General features: G+C 40.4%; 1 protein-coding gene across 2 annotated transcripts in view; it reads right to left on the bottom strand.

Moving 5' to 3' along the window:
• Positions 1-17,626, bottom strand: part of Cstf3 (cleavage stimulation factor subunit 3) — an 86,263-nt gene that overhangs the window by 12,589 nt on the left and 56,048 nt on the right. For both annotated transcript variants that reach the window (XR_008215106.1, XM_052724603.1), the window contains exons 4-13: positions 14,599-14,631; positions 12,715-12,812; positions 11,122-11,188; positions 10,962-10,996; positions 10,755-10,881; positions 9,119-9,196; positions 7,984-8,146; positions 5,705-5,814; positions 5,105-5,221; positions 4,563-4,637 (exon numbers count right to left, since the gene is read on the bottom strand). Coding sequence is in view for 1 of the 2 variants with exons in the window: in XM_052724603.1 (XP_052580563.1) it covers positions 4,563-4,637; positions 5,105-5,221; positions 5,705-5,814; positions 7,984-8,146; positions 9,119-9,196; positions 10,755-10,881; positions 10,962-10,996; positions 11,122-11,188; positions 12,715-12,812; positions 14,599-14,631 (903 nt within the window). In the remaining variant the exon portion in view is untranslated. The remainder of the gene's footprint in view (positions 1-4,562; positions 4,638-5,104; positions 5,222-5,704; positions 5,815-7,983; positions 8,147-9,118; positions 9,197-10,754; positions 10,882-10,961; positions 10,997-11,121; positions 11,189-12,714; positions 12,813-14,598; positions 14,632-17,626) is intronic.

Raw genomic sequence — 17,626 nt, 5'->3', positions numbered from 1 at the left:
AGAGACATATGACCTACCAAAACTAAGAAAATATAAACAAGGGGGCTGGAGAGATGGTTCAGCACTGACTGCTTTTCCAGAGAACCCAGGTCCAATTCTCAGCACCCACATGGCAGCTCACAACTGTCTGTAACTCCAGTTCCAGGGGATCTGACACCCTCACACAGACATATGTAGGCAAAACACCAATGCATATAAAATAAAAATAAGTAAGTTATTTTTAAAAAATATGAACAATAAAGTGCTTCATAATAGTCAGTGAGCCTGAAGGAAGAATAAAAAGTCTCCTAACAAAGAGAAGTCCAGGTTCAGATGGATTCACTGCTGAATGCTCCCAAACCTTTAAAGAACTGAAAGCAACATTCTTCAAACTATTCCACAAGGTCGATAAGGATAGAACCCTGATATCAAAGATAGAGGACACACAGAAAAAACAAAACCAACCCTATAGATATAGAATATATTCCCTGATAAACACAGCTACAAAAATTCTCACTAAAATTCTTGCAAATCAAATTCAAGGACACATAAAAAGATCATACACAATGATCAAGTTGGCTTCATTCTAGAGATGAAAGCTTGGTTCAATACATGTCAATCAATAAGGGTAATCCAGCACCTAAATAGATTGAAGAACAAAAAGGACAGGATTATATCAATGGATACCGAAAAAGCCTTTGACAAAGTTTAAAACTCCTTCATGATAAAAACCCTGAAGAAAGTAGGAGTAGAATGCACATATCTCAATATAATGACTATATACAAGAAATTTAGCACCCACATTATTGGTAAGAGGGAAAAGAAGGATTGTCTCTAAATTCTGGAACAAGACTTAGTACTCACTTTCTCCAATGATCAGTCAATATAGTACCTGAAGTCTTAGCTAGAGCAGGAACACAAACAAAAGAAATAGATTTAAAAATGGAAAAGTCAAATCATCCCTTACTTGCTGGGCATGGTGGCACATGCCTTTAATCCCAGCACTAGGGATGCAGAGGCAGGTGAGTTCTAGGTCAGCCTAGTCCAGTTACAGGATAGCCAGGACCACATAGTAAGACCCTTTCAAAATAAACAACAACAACAAAGAAATTATCCCCTACTTGCCAATGAGGCAAAACTGTATTTAAAAGACTATCTATTCCATCAGAAAACTGTTGGCTCTGATAAATATTTTCAGCAAACTATCAGGATACAAAAGCCAACATAAAAATCTGTATACTAACAAAAAACTAGCGAAGAGATTAGGAAAAACAGCTCATTCACAATCACTTTTTAAAAAACAACACAAAATACTTAGGAAGAAACTTAGCCAAGGAGGTGAAAGACTTCTACAAAGAAAGCTTTTTAAAATATTGATGCACTACATTGAAAAGACATGAGAAAATGGATAAATGTGTATGTTCATGGATAGGCAGAATGATGATGTGCAAGATAATGGTATTGCTGAAAGCAATCTACAGATTCAACACAATTGCCATAAAAATTCCAATACCTTAATGTTGGGACAGGGTCCATGAAGGAAGCTATCTGAGGAAAATTCTGAGAGCTTGTGAGAAAATTCCAAGAAAAAAAGACAAGAGTCTGTGGCCTCTGTTTCTCCATAACATGAGTTGTTCTTGGAATGTGCTTTTGTGTCCCTTCCAGGTGTAGCAGACAGGAATGGGTTTACTCATCATTTACTGTTATTATTCAGATGGTGTTTCCAAGCATGGGTGTCTTCATGATTGTGTACAGCCTAAACTCATGTGAACTTTGCTCAGATGAGCTTGCTTAACCCTCAGAATACCCTCAGAATTGAGGTTATACCAATAAATTGTCTGATGCTCTTAATAAGTTGGCTATTTCATGTGACTTTAGTTCACCTCATTATTAGGCTCCACTCTACCAGGTTCACAGCAACTAGAGCAATAATACCTTAATATAAGACCTCAATTGAAATTGCCAGAAGAAAACATAAGGAAAATAATTCAAGGTGTGGGTACAGGCATGATCTTATTGAAAAGGACTATAATAGCACAGAAAATAACTCCAAAACTGACAGATGGGATGATATGAAATTAATAAGCTGTCTTTTCTAGCTAGCTATATTTCAGACAAGGGCCAATATTCAGACTATATAAATAACTGCAAAATTAAACACTTCCCCAACAAAAGTCTTCCAAACAATCAATGGAATATAGAAACCAATCTATATTAAATCAATGAACTGAATATAAAGTTCTCAAAAGGAGAAGCCCAAATGGCTATTTTTTTTTTTTTTTTTTTTTTTTTTTTTTTTTTTTTGCACAAGTGTCAAACCATCCTTAGCCATCAGGGAAATGGAAATAAAAGCTACTTTGAGATTATATCTCACTCCAAACAGCAAGTCTACCACCAAGAAAACAAAAGACAACAAATGCTGCTGGGAATGTGGGGCAAGAGAAGCTCTTACACACTGCTTATGGGAATGTAATGTAGTACAGTTACTATGGAAATTGAATGGAAGCTTCTCAAAAAACTAAGATTAGAATACTATATTACCTAGCTATTCTATTCCTGACATATACCCCAAAGACTCTTAAGTCCTACCACAGAGATAAATGCACATCCATGTTTACTGTTACTCTATTCACAATAGAAGGGAATAGAACTATCCTAGATGTCCATCAACAGATGAATAAATAAAAGAAATATGGTATATCCACACAGTTGTCCTCCTAGGCACTTAGAAAGTAGAGGCAAGAGGATTAGTAGTTCAGGTCTATCCTCAGCCACACAATGAGCTCAAGAACAACCTAGGCTGCATTAGACTCTGTCACAACATCTCCACTCCTTAAAGCCAAAAAGAAAAAAAAATGATGGTATATATACATACTGGAATTTTATTCAGCCATAAATAAAAATATAATTGTGACATCTTCAAGAAAATAGATGGAATTGAAAAGTATTATCTTAAGCGAAATAAGCCAGACTAAAAGACAAATTCCACGTTTTCTCTCACATATAGATCCTAAACTTTGATTTTTAAATACATGTATACATATCTATATATAGAAGAGATGGTGTCTTATGTTAGGGTTTTTATTGCTGTGAAGACACACCATGACCATGGCAACTCTTATAAAAGAAACATTTAATTGAGGTTGCTCGCTTATAGTTTCAGAGGTTCAGTCCATTATCAATCATCATGGTAGCAAGCATGGTGGCGGACAAGCAGACATGGTACTGGAGAAGTAGCTGAGAGTCCTATATCTTGCAGGCAACAGGAAGTGAACTGAGACACTGGGTGGTATCCTGAGCATAGGAAACCTCAAAGCCCTCTCCCACAGTGACACACTTCCTCTAACAAGGCCATACCACTCCAACAAAGCCACACCTCCTAATAGCGCCACTCCCTATGAGATAATTACAGCCAATGACATTCCAGCTACCACAGATGGCCCATGAAACTATAAACTCACCCATGAGAAAAGAGAAGGGAGAAGTGTGAGAAACAGGATCTTTGTGAGATGAAAGCAGAAGGCTGTTAGGATTGGAAAGGCACCAGCTAAGGGGGAAAAGGGGATGAGATAGGGAAGTAGCAAAAACAAAGTATGCATGAAAATGCCACAATGAAACCCCTACTTTGTATGCTTGTTTGAAAAGACTAATTAAAAAATACGACCATTGAGTGTTACATATAGTGGGTAGCTGTTCTGTCTATGACCTTGAAGCACCGCCCCTAGAGATGCAGCAGGTAACTGTTCCACCTGCCAATGACCTTAAATGCCCCTGGGGCATGGCCTCTCTGACCCTTAAGACTGGGGATGCATGTAAGCATCTCTCTCTTGGCCCCATTGTGGTACTTGGGTGCTGGACTAATCCAGGCAGCCGGAACAGCGCTCCAGAACCTCTATCAATTCTGTTCTGTACGTGAGTTTCCCCCTAATAAATCCTTTGCCCTTTAAATAGACTCCATGGATTTCTCATTATAGTTACAGAGAGACCTTTCTTTAGCTATTTCATAGTGATGCAGTAAAAAAAAAGAGCCAGGCCGTGGTGGCGCACACCTTTAATCCCAGCACTTGGGAGGCAGAGGCAGGCGGATCTCTGTGAGTTCGAGGCCAGCCTGGGCTACAGAGTGAGTTCCAGGACAGCTAAGGCTATTACACAGAGAAACCTTGTCTCGAACAAAACCCAAAAAAGCAGAAACAAAACAAAACAAAAAACCCAAACCAATAGAGTAGAGCTCACCAACTTTTAGGGACTGGGACACAAAAGGGTATTTTTCAGGGGTGACGGAAGTGCTTTGTTTCTTTATTTGGTTTTTGGGGCAGAATCTTATATAGTACAGGATATCCTTAAACTCACTATATAGTCAAAGATTATAGACTAGAACTCCTAGAACTCCTGATCCTTCTGTCTCCACTTCCCAAATACTGAGATTGCAAGTGTGAGCCATCATGCCCAGCAGTGTTTTGTATAGAGGGTCCCAGGATCTAATAAGACATAAGAACAATGAAACTTATTGTGCATGAATTAAATTTTTGTTGTATGCAGTCAGAGGAGGATGGTAGGAAAGACAGACTTGGAAGGTTACTCACCAAGGTGGGGTCAATATCCTCAATTGCCAGAAGTCTGTTATATATACTGTGAACCTTCTCATACTTCATGCGACTCTAAGGTGGGCAAAGGAGTTGATGTAAATATATACTCACAAACAGCAGATCTGAGCTTTAAGGAGCCCGAAAACTATACTCCTATCCCACAACACACACACAATGGCACCTATACTGCACATAAACTTATATGAACTTGAGCACTAAAAACTGTTTATTGTTATCATCTCTGGCTACAAAAACAAAGAATCTGCCAGAAAAACAAAAACAAACCAACCAAACAAAAAACAAACAAACAAACACAAAAACTTAATCCTGTAGTAAAATTGTAAGCACCAGATGTAATCCCAGTATTGATTAGCAGGCTCAGGGGGAAGTACAAGTTTGAGTTTGAGGCCAGCATGGGACGGACACACACACACACACACACACACACACACACACACACACACACGCACACACACACGCGCACACACGCACGCACACACACACACACACACGGTTCCAAACCTTTGGACTCTTCTCACCTCTTCATAATCTGCATATGCAAAATAAAGGAGCATGTTCTTCTTTAATAAAGTGCTTATGGCTCTTTCGTATATATTAGCAGCTTCATCACTAAATAATTTGGCATTGTTCATATCCTAAGAGGAAAAAGGAAGCACATCCACAACAACTTTAATGTAGTTCAAAGAGTAAAAATGAGACAGTAGCCATTTTATAAGGTACTTACTAAAAAAACAAATACACACTTGCATTTAAGAAAGAATTACCAAGGACCTCTTCCTGCTCTAGGCAGAGAAGAGTTTCCAGGGCTCGAGCCCAGGGACCTCTACCACCCAGCTGTGCACTCCAGCCCCATGACTTTGACTACATTTTCATATAGACACACGTGTCACTGTACTTTCCTGAGACTATGCCCACTACCTTGTCTAGTCTGTCCTCCCCACCTCCAATAGCTCCCCTTCCACCATTTAATGTCTGTGTCACTGGATGTGGAGGTGTGTGTGATTAAACCTAGATAACACTTACACTTTATTACTACAATTGGTGTTACATTTTTCCAGTAGATCTTATTGCTAGAGCAAAGTTACAAAAGGTAAAAGAGGACAGGGAAGGATACGCACCCCCTTTTCTGCAAGCAGCTTACTTGACTGCTCCAGATACTGGGCAGCTTCATACCAGATATCAGGGTGATGGCCCAGCACAAGCAGGCATTGTTCATAAGCAAACATAACTAAGGGAAGACAAGCACAGAACACTCAATTCAGATAAACAGCACTAACAACAGTATCACCACAGCACACATGAGATTATTAGACACAGACATGGTCTTTAACAATTAATGACAATTCGAAATAAAACAATAACCTCTGATGCCATCATCCAGAGGCTGAACTGTCCACTATTCACCAGGTTACTATCTACTGGGACAACTATATGCTGGAAAAAGAGAAAGGCACCATCAGGGCAAAAGTGAACAAGACTTCCAACATTCGAGAAGGATGTAATCTACACAGAGGATGGTTATTAAGAAAGCAAAGTCCGCCGGGCGGTGGTGGTGGTGGCGCATGCCTTTAATCCCGGCACTCGGGAGGCAGAACCAGGCGGATCTCTGTGAGTTCGAAGCCAGCCGGGGCTACCAAGTGAGTTCCAGGAAAGGTGCAAAGCTACACAGAGAAACCCTGTCTCAAAAAAAAGAAAGCAAAGTCCTCTGACCATCATACACACACACACACACACACACACACACACACACACACACACACACACACACGAAGAAAGCCTAAGTAACTTCATTGAGTGACTGGCATCTGGAGTTCAAAGGGGCAGAAACTGGTCAATGAGAAGTAAATGAGTCAGAGGGAAGAGTGGGTACACATTGGCAGAGGTTGCCAAGGATGTGACTCAGTGGTAGAGTTATTATCTGCCATGCATGTGGTTCTAGGTTTGATCCCCAGAGTCCCAAAATAGATATAGGCAAAGAAACAGTATTTATAAAGTCCTGCAGGTGAGTGAGCCTACAAAATTGAAAAATTCAGTGAAATTCCAATCCAGTAGTAAGAGTAATTTGTATAAGTCTAACTCTTCTGAAATTAAAAATTGTGAACTGAAGACAGAAGTTATATCTCTGTGATAGAGCATATGCTTAGCACGCACAAATCCACAAAGCCCAGGATTCAATCCCTGGTACTTCTCTATCTCCATGTGTGTGTCTGTATGTGTATGTTTCATATACATATGTAAGTAAAATGAGATAAAGCACGTGCCCCAAAAGAATAAAAAAACAGAATATTAAATTGTTCTTCAGAATAAAGCAGAAATCAAAGCAAATTGGGCCAGAGGCAATGGTGAAATTCATATTATACAAAGTCCAAATGGACAATAAGTAATTAAACTTCCTATTAAATAAAACTCAGTATTCTTCAGAGAAGACAAAAGAATCCAGGCTTTATAATCTATAATTTGTACATTTATAAAATATTTAAAGGAAAAAATTTAATTTAAATTTAACAAAACATGAAAATGTGACCAAGAGTAAAAAGTCAAAGGAAACCAATTCATGATGGCCCACTATCTGCAGGAATTAGTAAATGAGGACTTTATAGCTACTGTAATAGTCATATTCATAAATCTAAAGAAGACACATTACAGGGGTTGGAGAGATGGCTCAGCAGACAAGAGCACTTGTTCTCACAGACAACCTGGGTTTGATTCCCAACACCCACACGGTAGCTCATAACTATCTGTAACTCCAATTCCAGAGGATCCAATGGCCTCTTCAGGTCTCTTTGGGCACCAGGCATGTAAGTGGTACACAAGACATTCATGCAGTCAAAACATCCACACACATACAATTAAAAATTGAAATACACACACACACACACACGCACATAAATACACTGCAACACATGAATCTCAACAGAGAAATTAAAATTATAAAAAGAATTTTAAATGGAAATTGAGAGAACTAAAAAGTACAGTACAAAAAATGAACCATTTGCTGTATTAGCTCACCAGCAGACTGGATATAATCAAACAAGGGGTACGTGAACATGAAGATAATGAATGAAAATCCACAAGTGGATAAGAAAAGATTTAGGAATAAGAGACAAAGCCTCCTCTGGGCATGGCAGCACCTTCCTGTGACTCAGGAAGCTAGGAGGAAGATCACAAGCTGGAAGTCAGCCGAGGCCGCACAGCCAGCTGGAAGGCAACCTAAGCTGCAGAGAGAGCCTGGAGTGGTGGGTGGGAGAAGCAGCAGCAGAGCTCGAGGCAATCCATGAGGAGGTTAGGATCAAACAGTCCAAGACACACGTAGTTGGAGTCCCCCACGGGCTACTCTTGTTACCTCTTTTCGTTATAAGGGTCTGGTCCTCTGTATGAAGAGGGCTACTCTTGTTACCTCTTTTTGTTATGAGGGTCTGGTCCTCTGTGCGAAGAGGGTTGCTCTTCTCCCACTGGATGTACTTCTTCCACATGTCTACTTGCTGAGCTTCTTGAGGGGTGTTCTGAGGAGGCACTGAAGGAGCATTGCGGTCCAAGCCTTTCATTACTGTCTCATATTCCTAAGCAAACATTTAGAAATTTTTGATGAGCCTAGAACAACTCAGATATATGGGGAGCAAGTTAATCAGCCTGAAATACTTGGTTTAAAATGTTTACTCTCCTACACCTAACATCACTTTGTTAATTGGGAAGATGACACAGGAAGAGTGTCATTAGTTCAAGGGTAGCTCAGCTATAAAATATCAGGTCAGTCAGCACTACATAGAAGGCTCTATTTAAAAAAACAAACAGGGCCGGGCAGTGGTGGCGCACGCCTTTAATCCCAGCACTTGGGAGGCAGAGCCAGGCGGATCTCTGTGAGTTCGAGGCCAGCCTGGTCTACAAAGTGAGTTCCAGGAAAGGCGCAAAACTACAGAGAAACCCTGTCTCGAAAAACCAAAAAAAAAGAAAGAAAAGAAAAAAAAAAACAAGAAAAAACAAATACTTTTTGGAATGGGATGTAACTCCTTCGTAGAACACTTCCTAATGTGTGTCAATCCCCAGGTTAGATGATGCCCCATAACAAATACACACAGGGTTAGTGATGCCCAGTAACATCCACAGACTCATTGGGTTAGGTGATGCCCAGTAAAACACACACACACACACACACACACACACACACACACACACACCACCACCACCACCACAACAACAACAATAACAAACAAAACAAAAAAAAGGAAAAACATTTCTTCTAAATCCAACTTATATTTTGTCATTCAACGTAACTTAAAGAACTGTTTCAGTTCAACTGTGTCATCTTGCCAGGCCTTTGATCACAACACTCAAGAGACAGGCAAACTGACCTCTAAAAGTATGAGGCCAGCCTGGTTTGCTTAATCAGTTTCAGGACAGCCATTGCTACAGATCTTGTCTCCAAAAAAAACCCAAAATTGACAATACCAAAAGCAACATCAGCTAGGAAAGCTTTACTAATTATCTGAATGATTCAACAACACTGAATTAAGTAGCCTGACAGAATTTCATACCTTTGCTACACGTCTAGCATTCATGTAGTCTCTACTCCGATCTTCAATCATTTTTTTAGCTAAATGAATATTGATACCCTGAAGAGAAAAATTATTGTTATTAATTGCTTTTTCTTTTCTTTTCTTTTTTTAAAAACAGTTTTGCATGCCAGGCGGTGGTGGCGCATGCCTTTAATCCCAGCACTCGGGAGGCAGAGCCAGGTGGATCTGTGAGTTCGAGGCCAGCCTGGTCTACAGAGCGAGTTCCAGGACAGCATCAAAACTACACAGAGAAACCCTGTCTCAAAAAAACAAAACAAAACAACAACAACAAAAAACCCCAAAAAACCCAAACAGTTTGGCAGACTAATCACATAGACTCCTGCATGCTAGGTAACTAGACAAACACTCTACCACTAAACTACACACCCAGCCTAGGGAAAAAAAAGTTAAGTAGACTAGCACACAAGATGGTTTAGTAGGTAAAAGCACTTGCCACACAAACCTGTGACCTGAGTTCCATCCCTAGAACCCAGGTAAAAGTGGACAGAACTAACTCCACTAAGTTGTCCTCTGACCTCTACAGATTCATCAGGACATGTGTTCCTTCACCCCTACAACAATATCTGCTGTGTCTATTGGGAGTGGGCCATACAATCCTAATCCTGGAAATCTTTTTACTTTACTTCTTTCGTGTGAATGAATGGATGGATGGATGGGTGGGTGGGTATACATACTATAGCACATGCATGGAGATCAGAGGACAACTTGCAGCAGTGGGTTTCTCCCTTTACAATGTAAATTCTGAGTGTTGAACTCAGGCCATCAGGCATGGCAGCAAGTACCTTTACCTGCTGAACTATCTTACTGGCCAAGAATTTGTCTGTCTGTCTGTCTCTCTCTCTTAAAAAAGTGTATTGTTGTTTTGCCTGAGTTATGCCTGTGCATCAGTGCGTGGCTGGTGCCCATGGAGGCCATAAAAGAAACCTGGATTCTCTGGAACTGGAGTTATAGATGGTTGTAAGCCAGTGTGGGTGCTGGGAATGGAACCTGGGTCCTCTGGAAGAGCATCCATGGCTCTCAACTGCTGAGGCATCTCTCTAGATCCCAGCCTAGGAATTTTTATAGTCATGACATCATAAGATTCTAATGTACCCAGTCAAAGCAGTCATTAAGCAAACAAATATTAAATGCTGTTAAGGATGTGGACAAAAGGAACAATTACACACTACTGGTGGGAGCATAAATTAATTCAAATGACAATACAGAGATGTCTTGAAAAAGCTACAAAAAGACCTACTATATGACTCAGCCATACCATTCTTGGGTAGTGATCAAAAGGATTCAAAGTCAACATATCACAGAGATATTTGCACATTAATGTTACTGCAGTACTATAAAAACCATAAATTCCTTTATCGGAATCAATATAAACAATGTGTTCAGGAGTACAAAGTTCCATGGTAGGACACGTCCCTCATATGCATACAGCTCAGGGTTTAGTCCACGGTGCAGCAAACAACCACCAAGAGCAGCAGGAGACACTGTGTAACACTAACATTCAGGCACCAGACACTAGAAGGCTACATTCTCTAAGATTCAAATAGGTGACAATTCAGATGTCCAGTCTGTCATAAACTCTGGCTTACTAATTTACCTCTTCATACTTGTTGTAGTCCCTCCAGAGTTGTTCAATGTTGATCATTGGATTAACACAACCTCGTTGATAAACTCTTCGGACAGCGGTTATTCTCTGATTTTCTGCATAAGATCCTACAGCTTCCCTGAAGTTGGATAAGAAATACCATTAATGGATTATAGCTAAATCAATTGTTTATATATTAAAAATTAAGGCAATACTTACACGCCTTTTAAGAAATTGATGTAATCCACCCAAATCTAAGAAATAAAACAAATATTTCACATTTAAGCATATGCCCAGGTCTCATGCATGCTGGGTAAGTACTCTACCACTGAGCTATATTCCCAGCCCTTGTGTATATATTTAAAAATCTGAACTCTACCTGATAGGACATAATTTCCATTCCAATTTTATCCAGTGCAAAGTCATAAGCTTGAGCCATTTTTTCTCTGAAATGAATATGAAAGATATTTTTAAAAAATTGTTATCAGTTGGGTATGGTGGCTCATGCCTGTTATCCCAAGAAGCTGTTGACTCAGGAAGCTGAGGCAGGAGCACTACCCTCAGTTCAAGGCCAGCCTGGGCTATGTAGTATACCCCATACTATTCTGAGCTACAAAGACAGACCTTGTCTGAAAAAAAAAAATCAAAAACTAAAACTAAAACCTAAACTGTTATCAAAATGCATCAGAGAACATCCAAGTTAGAGTCAGTGAAAATAGGTAGTTATAAGTCATAGTTGGGAATTAACTACCAAGTAGCTGCCTTGGACATCTTTTTTTTTTTTTTAAGATTTATTTATTATGTATACAATGTTCTGCCTACGTGCCAGAAGAGGGCACCAGATCTCATTACAGATGGTTGTGAGCCACCATGTGGTTGCTGGGAATTGAACTCAGGACCTCTGGAAGAGCAGCCAGTGCTCTTAACCTCTGAACCATCTCTCCAGCCTACCTTGGACATCTAAAGTGGCACATACAACTTGTACCTTATAACTTGCCAAGCATGGTGCTGAGACAAGCATTAAGAAGCTTTTTGAGCCGGGCGGTGGTGGCACACGACTTTAATCCCAGCACTCGGGAGGCAGAGGCAGGCGGATCTCTATAAGTTCGAGGCCAGCCTGGGCTACAGAGCGAGATCCAGGAAAGGCGCAAAGCTACACAGAGAAACCCTGTCTCAAAAAACCTAAAAAAAAAAAAGAAGCTTTTTGAAAAAGTTTGACAAGCCTGTCAAAAAGTGCTATGGTGCTGCAAATACATAGTGTTTCAATACAGACAAATTTGGATGAGTTAGTTCTCTAGCAGAAGATAAATGCCAGTGGCTTTCTTTAAAGAACTTTTCCTGATTTCTTGGAGAACTCTGACTTTTCAAATACTTAGGTTTCTTCCCATCTGTAGCTCAGAGACAAGAGATAGTATGAGTCATGTCTAGAGACACATGCAACCCCCCCAACACACACACACACACACACACACACACACACACACACACACACACACACACAGAGGGTTTCTTTGTTTAGCCCTGGTTGTCCTAAAACTCAATCTGTAGATCAGGCTGGCCTTGAACTCATAAAGATCCACCCGCCTCTGCCTTCCGAGTGCTGGGATTAAAGGTGTGTACTACCACTGCCTAGTCCCAACATGCATTTTTTTTTATTAATTTTTTATTCATTTTACACACCAATCACAGATCCCCCTACCTCCTCCTGCCCATCCAGCCTTCCCCCCAACCCCCAACTCCCTCCTACAAGAAGGTAAGGCCTCCCATGGGGAATCAGCAGAGCCTGGTACACTCAGTAGAGGCAGGTCCAAGCCTTTCCTCCTGCCTCGAGGCTGTGCGAGGTGTTCCACCATAGGTAGTTGGCTCCAAAAAGCCAGGTCATGCACCAGAGATGGATCCTGATCCTACTGCCAGGGGGACCCTTAAGCAGATCAAACTCAACATGCATTCTTAAGACCATGATTTCACTTACTTGTAACTTGGCAGTTTACCCTTGGTTTCTCTGACATATGAAAGATAACACTTCCATAAATCAATGTGCAAAACCTTCATAAGGCATCTTTGAAATAGCTTTAAATGTAAGAAAACAGTATCAGCATCAAGTTAAATCAATTTCATATTTGCATAAGTGAAATAGCATATTAAAAAATAAAGACAGGTCTTTCAAGGAATTACTTTTCTTACAAATAAAAGGCAAATCAGGGGGATAGAGAGTTGGCTCTGTGGTTAAGAGCACTGGCTGAAGACCTAGGTTTAATTCCCAAAACCCATATAGCAGCTTATAACTGTTTGTAACTCTAGTTCCAGGGATTCAGATGCCCACTTCTGTGGGTGCCAGGCATGTATGTGGTGTGCGTGCGTGCGTGCGTGCGTGCGTGCGTGCGTGCGCGCACACACACATACACACACACAGGCAAAACACTTATACACATAAAATAAAAAGTTCTTTAAAAGGTAAATACACCCCCTTCTTTTAGTTTAGAGAATTAAAATCATGCTTATGAGTTTGTCAAGTATAGTCATTTTCTTCTTCCCAGAACCATAATACATAAGAAAACAAATATTTTTCTTTTCTAAACTTTTCATTAGTTTAAATTAGCATATGAAAGGGATTTCATTGAGGCATTTTCATATCTTGCTCTTATTGACCCTTGTCCCTCACTCCTCCCCACCTTACTCCACGGCTGCTGGTTCCCTTCCTCCCAAATCTTTCCCTCTGCTCTCATGGCCAGTTAGTCCACACACTTACGTTTTTCTTTTCTCCTTAAATCTCCTCTTCTCTCTTGGCCCCTTTCTAGTTCTCTCTCTCTCTCTCTCTCTCTCTCTCTCTCTCTCTCTCTCTCTCACACACACACACACACACACACACACACACACACACACACACACGCACAAAACAACAACAAAAAACAAAACAAAACAAAAAAACCCATGTCTAGACTCCCCATGCAATAAAAATGCATTATGAATCTGGTTTACTTTTTAAAATATATGATATCTAGTTTCATCCACTTTCCTGAAAATGTAATGATTCCCTATGTATGTGTACTGTATTTTCTTTATCCATTCATTTGTTGATGGACATTTAGGCTGGTTCCATTTCTTCTGCTGTGAACAGTCCAGCAAAAAACAAGGATGTGCAAATGTCTCTAGGGTAGGACTCATAGTCCTTTGGGTATATACCCACCTGTGATATAGTTGGGTCACATGATAGCTATTTGTTTCTGAGTCTGAGTCCCACTATGTATCCCTGGCTGTCCAGGAACTCCCTATGTAGAACAGGTTAGCCTCAAACTCAGAGACTCATATGCCTCTGCTTCCCTAGTGCTGAAATTAAAAGCATACTCCACACCTTGCTGCTATTTATCTTTGAGACAGGACCTCATGTTATCCAGGCTATGTGCTAAAAATGGCTTTCTAATTCTCCTGTCTCTGACTCCCAAAGGCTGGGATTAGAGGTGTGCATTCCAGTGTCTGGTTCTTATGCAGTGCTGGAGCTTGATCAGCAGTCCCAGCTCCTGCTTCTCGTTTTTTGAGGAACCTCCATACTGATTTCCACAGAGCTGCACCACTTTACACCCCAACAGTGATGGTTAAGTACTTCTCTTTCCTCTTTTTCAACAGGATTTCTTGACATCTTTTTCTTGGTGTTAGCCATTTTGACTGGAATGAATTAGAATTTCAAAGTAGCTTTAATTTATATTTCCTGAAAGCTAAGGAACGCTTAAGCTTCTAAGTGAAGTATCATTATGCTATATCTACTACCTGGAGTCAGTAACAAACTATTTTACTCTACTTATTTACCATATTGGTCATAGAAACTCTTAAACTTCAAATTTTATTTAAGAGAACTTACCTTTTCAACCTTGTCATAATTTTTAGCTTTAATCTGAAGAGAAATAAAGAAAAAACATAGGATTAATGTTACTATTTTTAAGAGTATCAACACACTATTTCTGAATTTTTAACTACTTTGACCATTTTTGACCAACCTTACAAATTTTACCTTCAAAAATAACAAATAGATCAGGAATAGTGTTGCCCACATGTGATCCAGAACTTTCAATCATGGGACCCACATGGTGAAAGAAAGGACTAGTTTCCAAATGATCACTTATTACCCATCAATTACTATTATCATGGCCACTAATCTCTGCTTGGAATTAAGCATGCCTTCCTTTTTTTCTTTGAGACAGGGTCTCCCTGTGTAGCCTTGGCTGTCCTGCAACTTGCTCTGTAGACCAGGCTGGCCTCAAACTCTTAAAGAGATCTGCCTACCTCTGCCCCCCCTACCCCCACCCCCCCACCCCCCGTGCTGAGATTAAAGGTGTAGTGCACCACCACTGCATGCATTTTAAACTTGTAATTATTTAGAATTTATTCTTTGAGAATTTCATACAGTATATATATATGTGTGTGTGTGTGTGTGTGTGTGTGTGTGTGTGTGTATTTTTGTTTTGTTTTGTTTTTGCGAGACAGGGTTTCTTTGTGCTTCATTGGCTGTCCTGGAACTCGCTCTGTAGACCAGGCTGTCCTTGAACTCACAGAGATCCACCTGCCCCTGCTTCCCAAGTGCTGGGATCAAAGGCATGCGCCACCGCTGCCTGGCGTGTGTATTTTTTTTTTCTTCTTGAGATTATAACTACATTTCTCCCCTTCCCTTTCCTATCTCCAAACCCTTCCATACATTCTTTCTTGCTTTCAAATTCATGGCCCCTTTTCCATTGTTGTTACATACACACATATATTACATATATTCCTAAATACATAAACACAGCCTGCTCAATCTGTATGAGGAAACTTGCATGTATGTTTTCAGGACTGACCATTTGGTATTGGGTAACCAATTGGTGTGCTCTTCCCTGAGGAAGATTATCTGCCTGCTCTCAGCGTTCCTCAGTAGCCTGTAGTTCTTTGTGCAGGGCTGAGGCCTCCTGTGCTTTCTCCTGTCCACATTAGCACATCTACTGGTATACTCTTTGTTTAGCTGATGTTTAGGCAGTCATTTGGTGAGACTTTATGGGTGTAGCTTCTGACATTCCTAGGAGACACATTTTACAGTGAAACACCCTGTTCCTCTGGCCTTTACAATCTTTTCGCCCCTTTTTCCACAACTGAGTCTAAGGTCCAGGAGTTGTGTTGTAGATGTACCAGTTGGGACTGAGCTCCACAACATTTGATTGGTTGTAGTTTTCTGCAATGCAAAGAGAATTTCCCTTGACAAGGGGTGAGGACTACACTTCTCTGTGGTTATATGGACAAATCTTTAGAATGTAGTTAGGGATTATTCTGGTTTAATAGGGTAGATGTTGTAGGTTCTCCTCCAAGATCCATGAACTCACTAGCCCTATGTAGTGGCTAGGTTTCCAATACTAAGCATTATTTCCCTATTGTCGAGCAGGTCTAAAGTTCAATTAGAGAGCTGTTAGTTATTGCCAACATTTGCATGCCACCACTGTACCCTTACGGATATTGTGCCACGCTTGTCATGGTTGTGGTTCATAGGTATCACAGCTGGGTAGGAGTGCTGGTTGTTTCCTCTTTTGGAAACTTGCATGGCACCTGATACCATGAAAGCTAGTCATCAGGGAAATGGATTTTTGGTTAGATTCAGCTCAGGGGCCTTTGGGCCCTGTGTCTGAAGGGCATATTGTCTTTAACAATAGCCTATGTTTTGGAAGGCTCCTGGACAATCTAACAAACCCAATGCCAGACATGAGAAGCCCTCTTTTGAGCTGTTGGTCAGGTTTGTCCAAAATATTCCTAAAATACTATCTTTTTTGAGACAAGCTTTCCTGGAACTCTTTGTATAGATTGGCTAGCTTTGAACTCACAGAAATCCACCTGCATCTGCCTTCAGGGGGCTGGGATTAAAGGAGTGGAACACCATGTCTAGCTATCTATCATATTCTTTCCCATCCCCAAACTCCTCCCATATCCTCCCCACCCAACTTAATATTTTCTCTTTTAAAATCAGAAGAAAAGAGCCACTAAAAACGATGGAGCCCGATTTGTGTTGGCCAACTATTCCTGAGTATAAGACTTGCCTTGGAGTGTGGTTCACTCCCTCTGCCAGCACCAGTCCTTTTTAAATACCTTCTTGGTCTGGGATGGGACTTTGTACCCACTTCCCCTCCTCTGTGCTGGGATTTTGTCATATTTGAGCTTGTGTAGGTCTGTGTATCCTATCAGTCTCTGTGAGAACATATGTGCATTTGCCCTGCTGTGTCTGAAAAATGTTCTTTCCTTAAAATCATTCAGCACTTCTCGCACTTACAACCTTTCTGCCTCTTCGATCTAGCTCCCTGAGTTTTGAGGGGAGAGGTCCAATAAAGACTTCCCATTTAGGGCTGAGCACTCCAAAATTTTCCACTTTCTTCAAGCTGTCCAGTTATGTTAATTCACATGTACTGTAAGAGGAAGCTTCTCTGATGAAGGTTGAATGATGCTCTGCTCTATGTGGATAGCAGTGTGTTATTAGGAATCATTTTATTTGCAATGTTTATTCAGCAGAATAATTGTAGTAGGTTTTCCCTAAGGCCCATGACCCATATACTCAGGTTCTTTGCCTGGTATGGGCTCTATTTCATAGAATGGGTGTTAAATCCAACTTAAAATATGGTTGTGAATGTATAAATTTAAGTTTTTTTTCACTCAACAATTTTTTCTTTTTGAGTTGGGCAAGGTGGTACACACCTTTAATCCCAGCACTCGGGAGTTCAAGGCCAGCCTGGTCTACAGACTGAGTTCCAGGAGAGCCAGGGCTATATAGTGAAATCCAGTCTCAATAAACAAAAACGACAAAAATTTTTCTTTTGAAATTATAGTCTGTTTTCTATTGTTCCTTTTTCTTTCTACATATAAGGTCTTCTGGTTATAGGCTC

The sequence above is a fragment of the Peromyscus californicus genome, unplaced genomic scaffold, assembly GCF_007827085.1.
Source record: "Peromyscus californicus insignis strain IS unplaced genomic scaffold, ASM782708v3 Scaffold_7__1_contigs__length_154581171, whole genome shotgun sequence".
NCBI classification, from domain to species: domain Eukaryota; kingdom Metazoa; phylum Chordata; class Mammalia; order Rodentia; family Cricetidae; genus Peromyscus; species Peromyscus californicus.
Note: the sequence above shows the minus strand (reverse complement) of the source record. Positions and strands in the feature narration are given on the sequence as shown.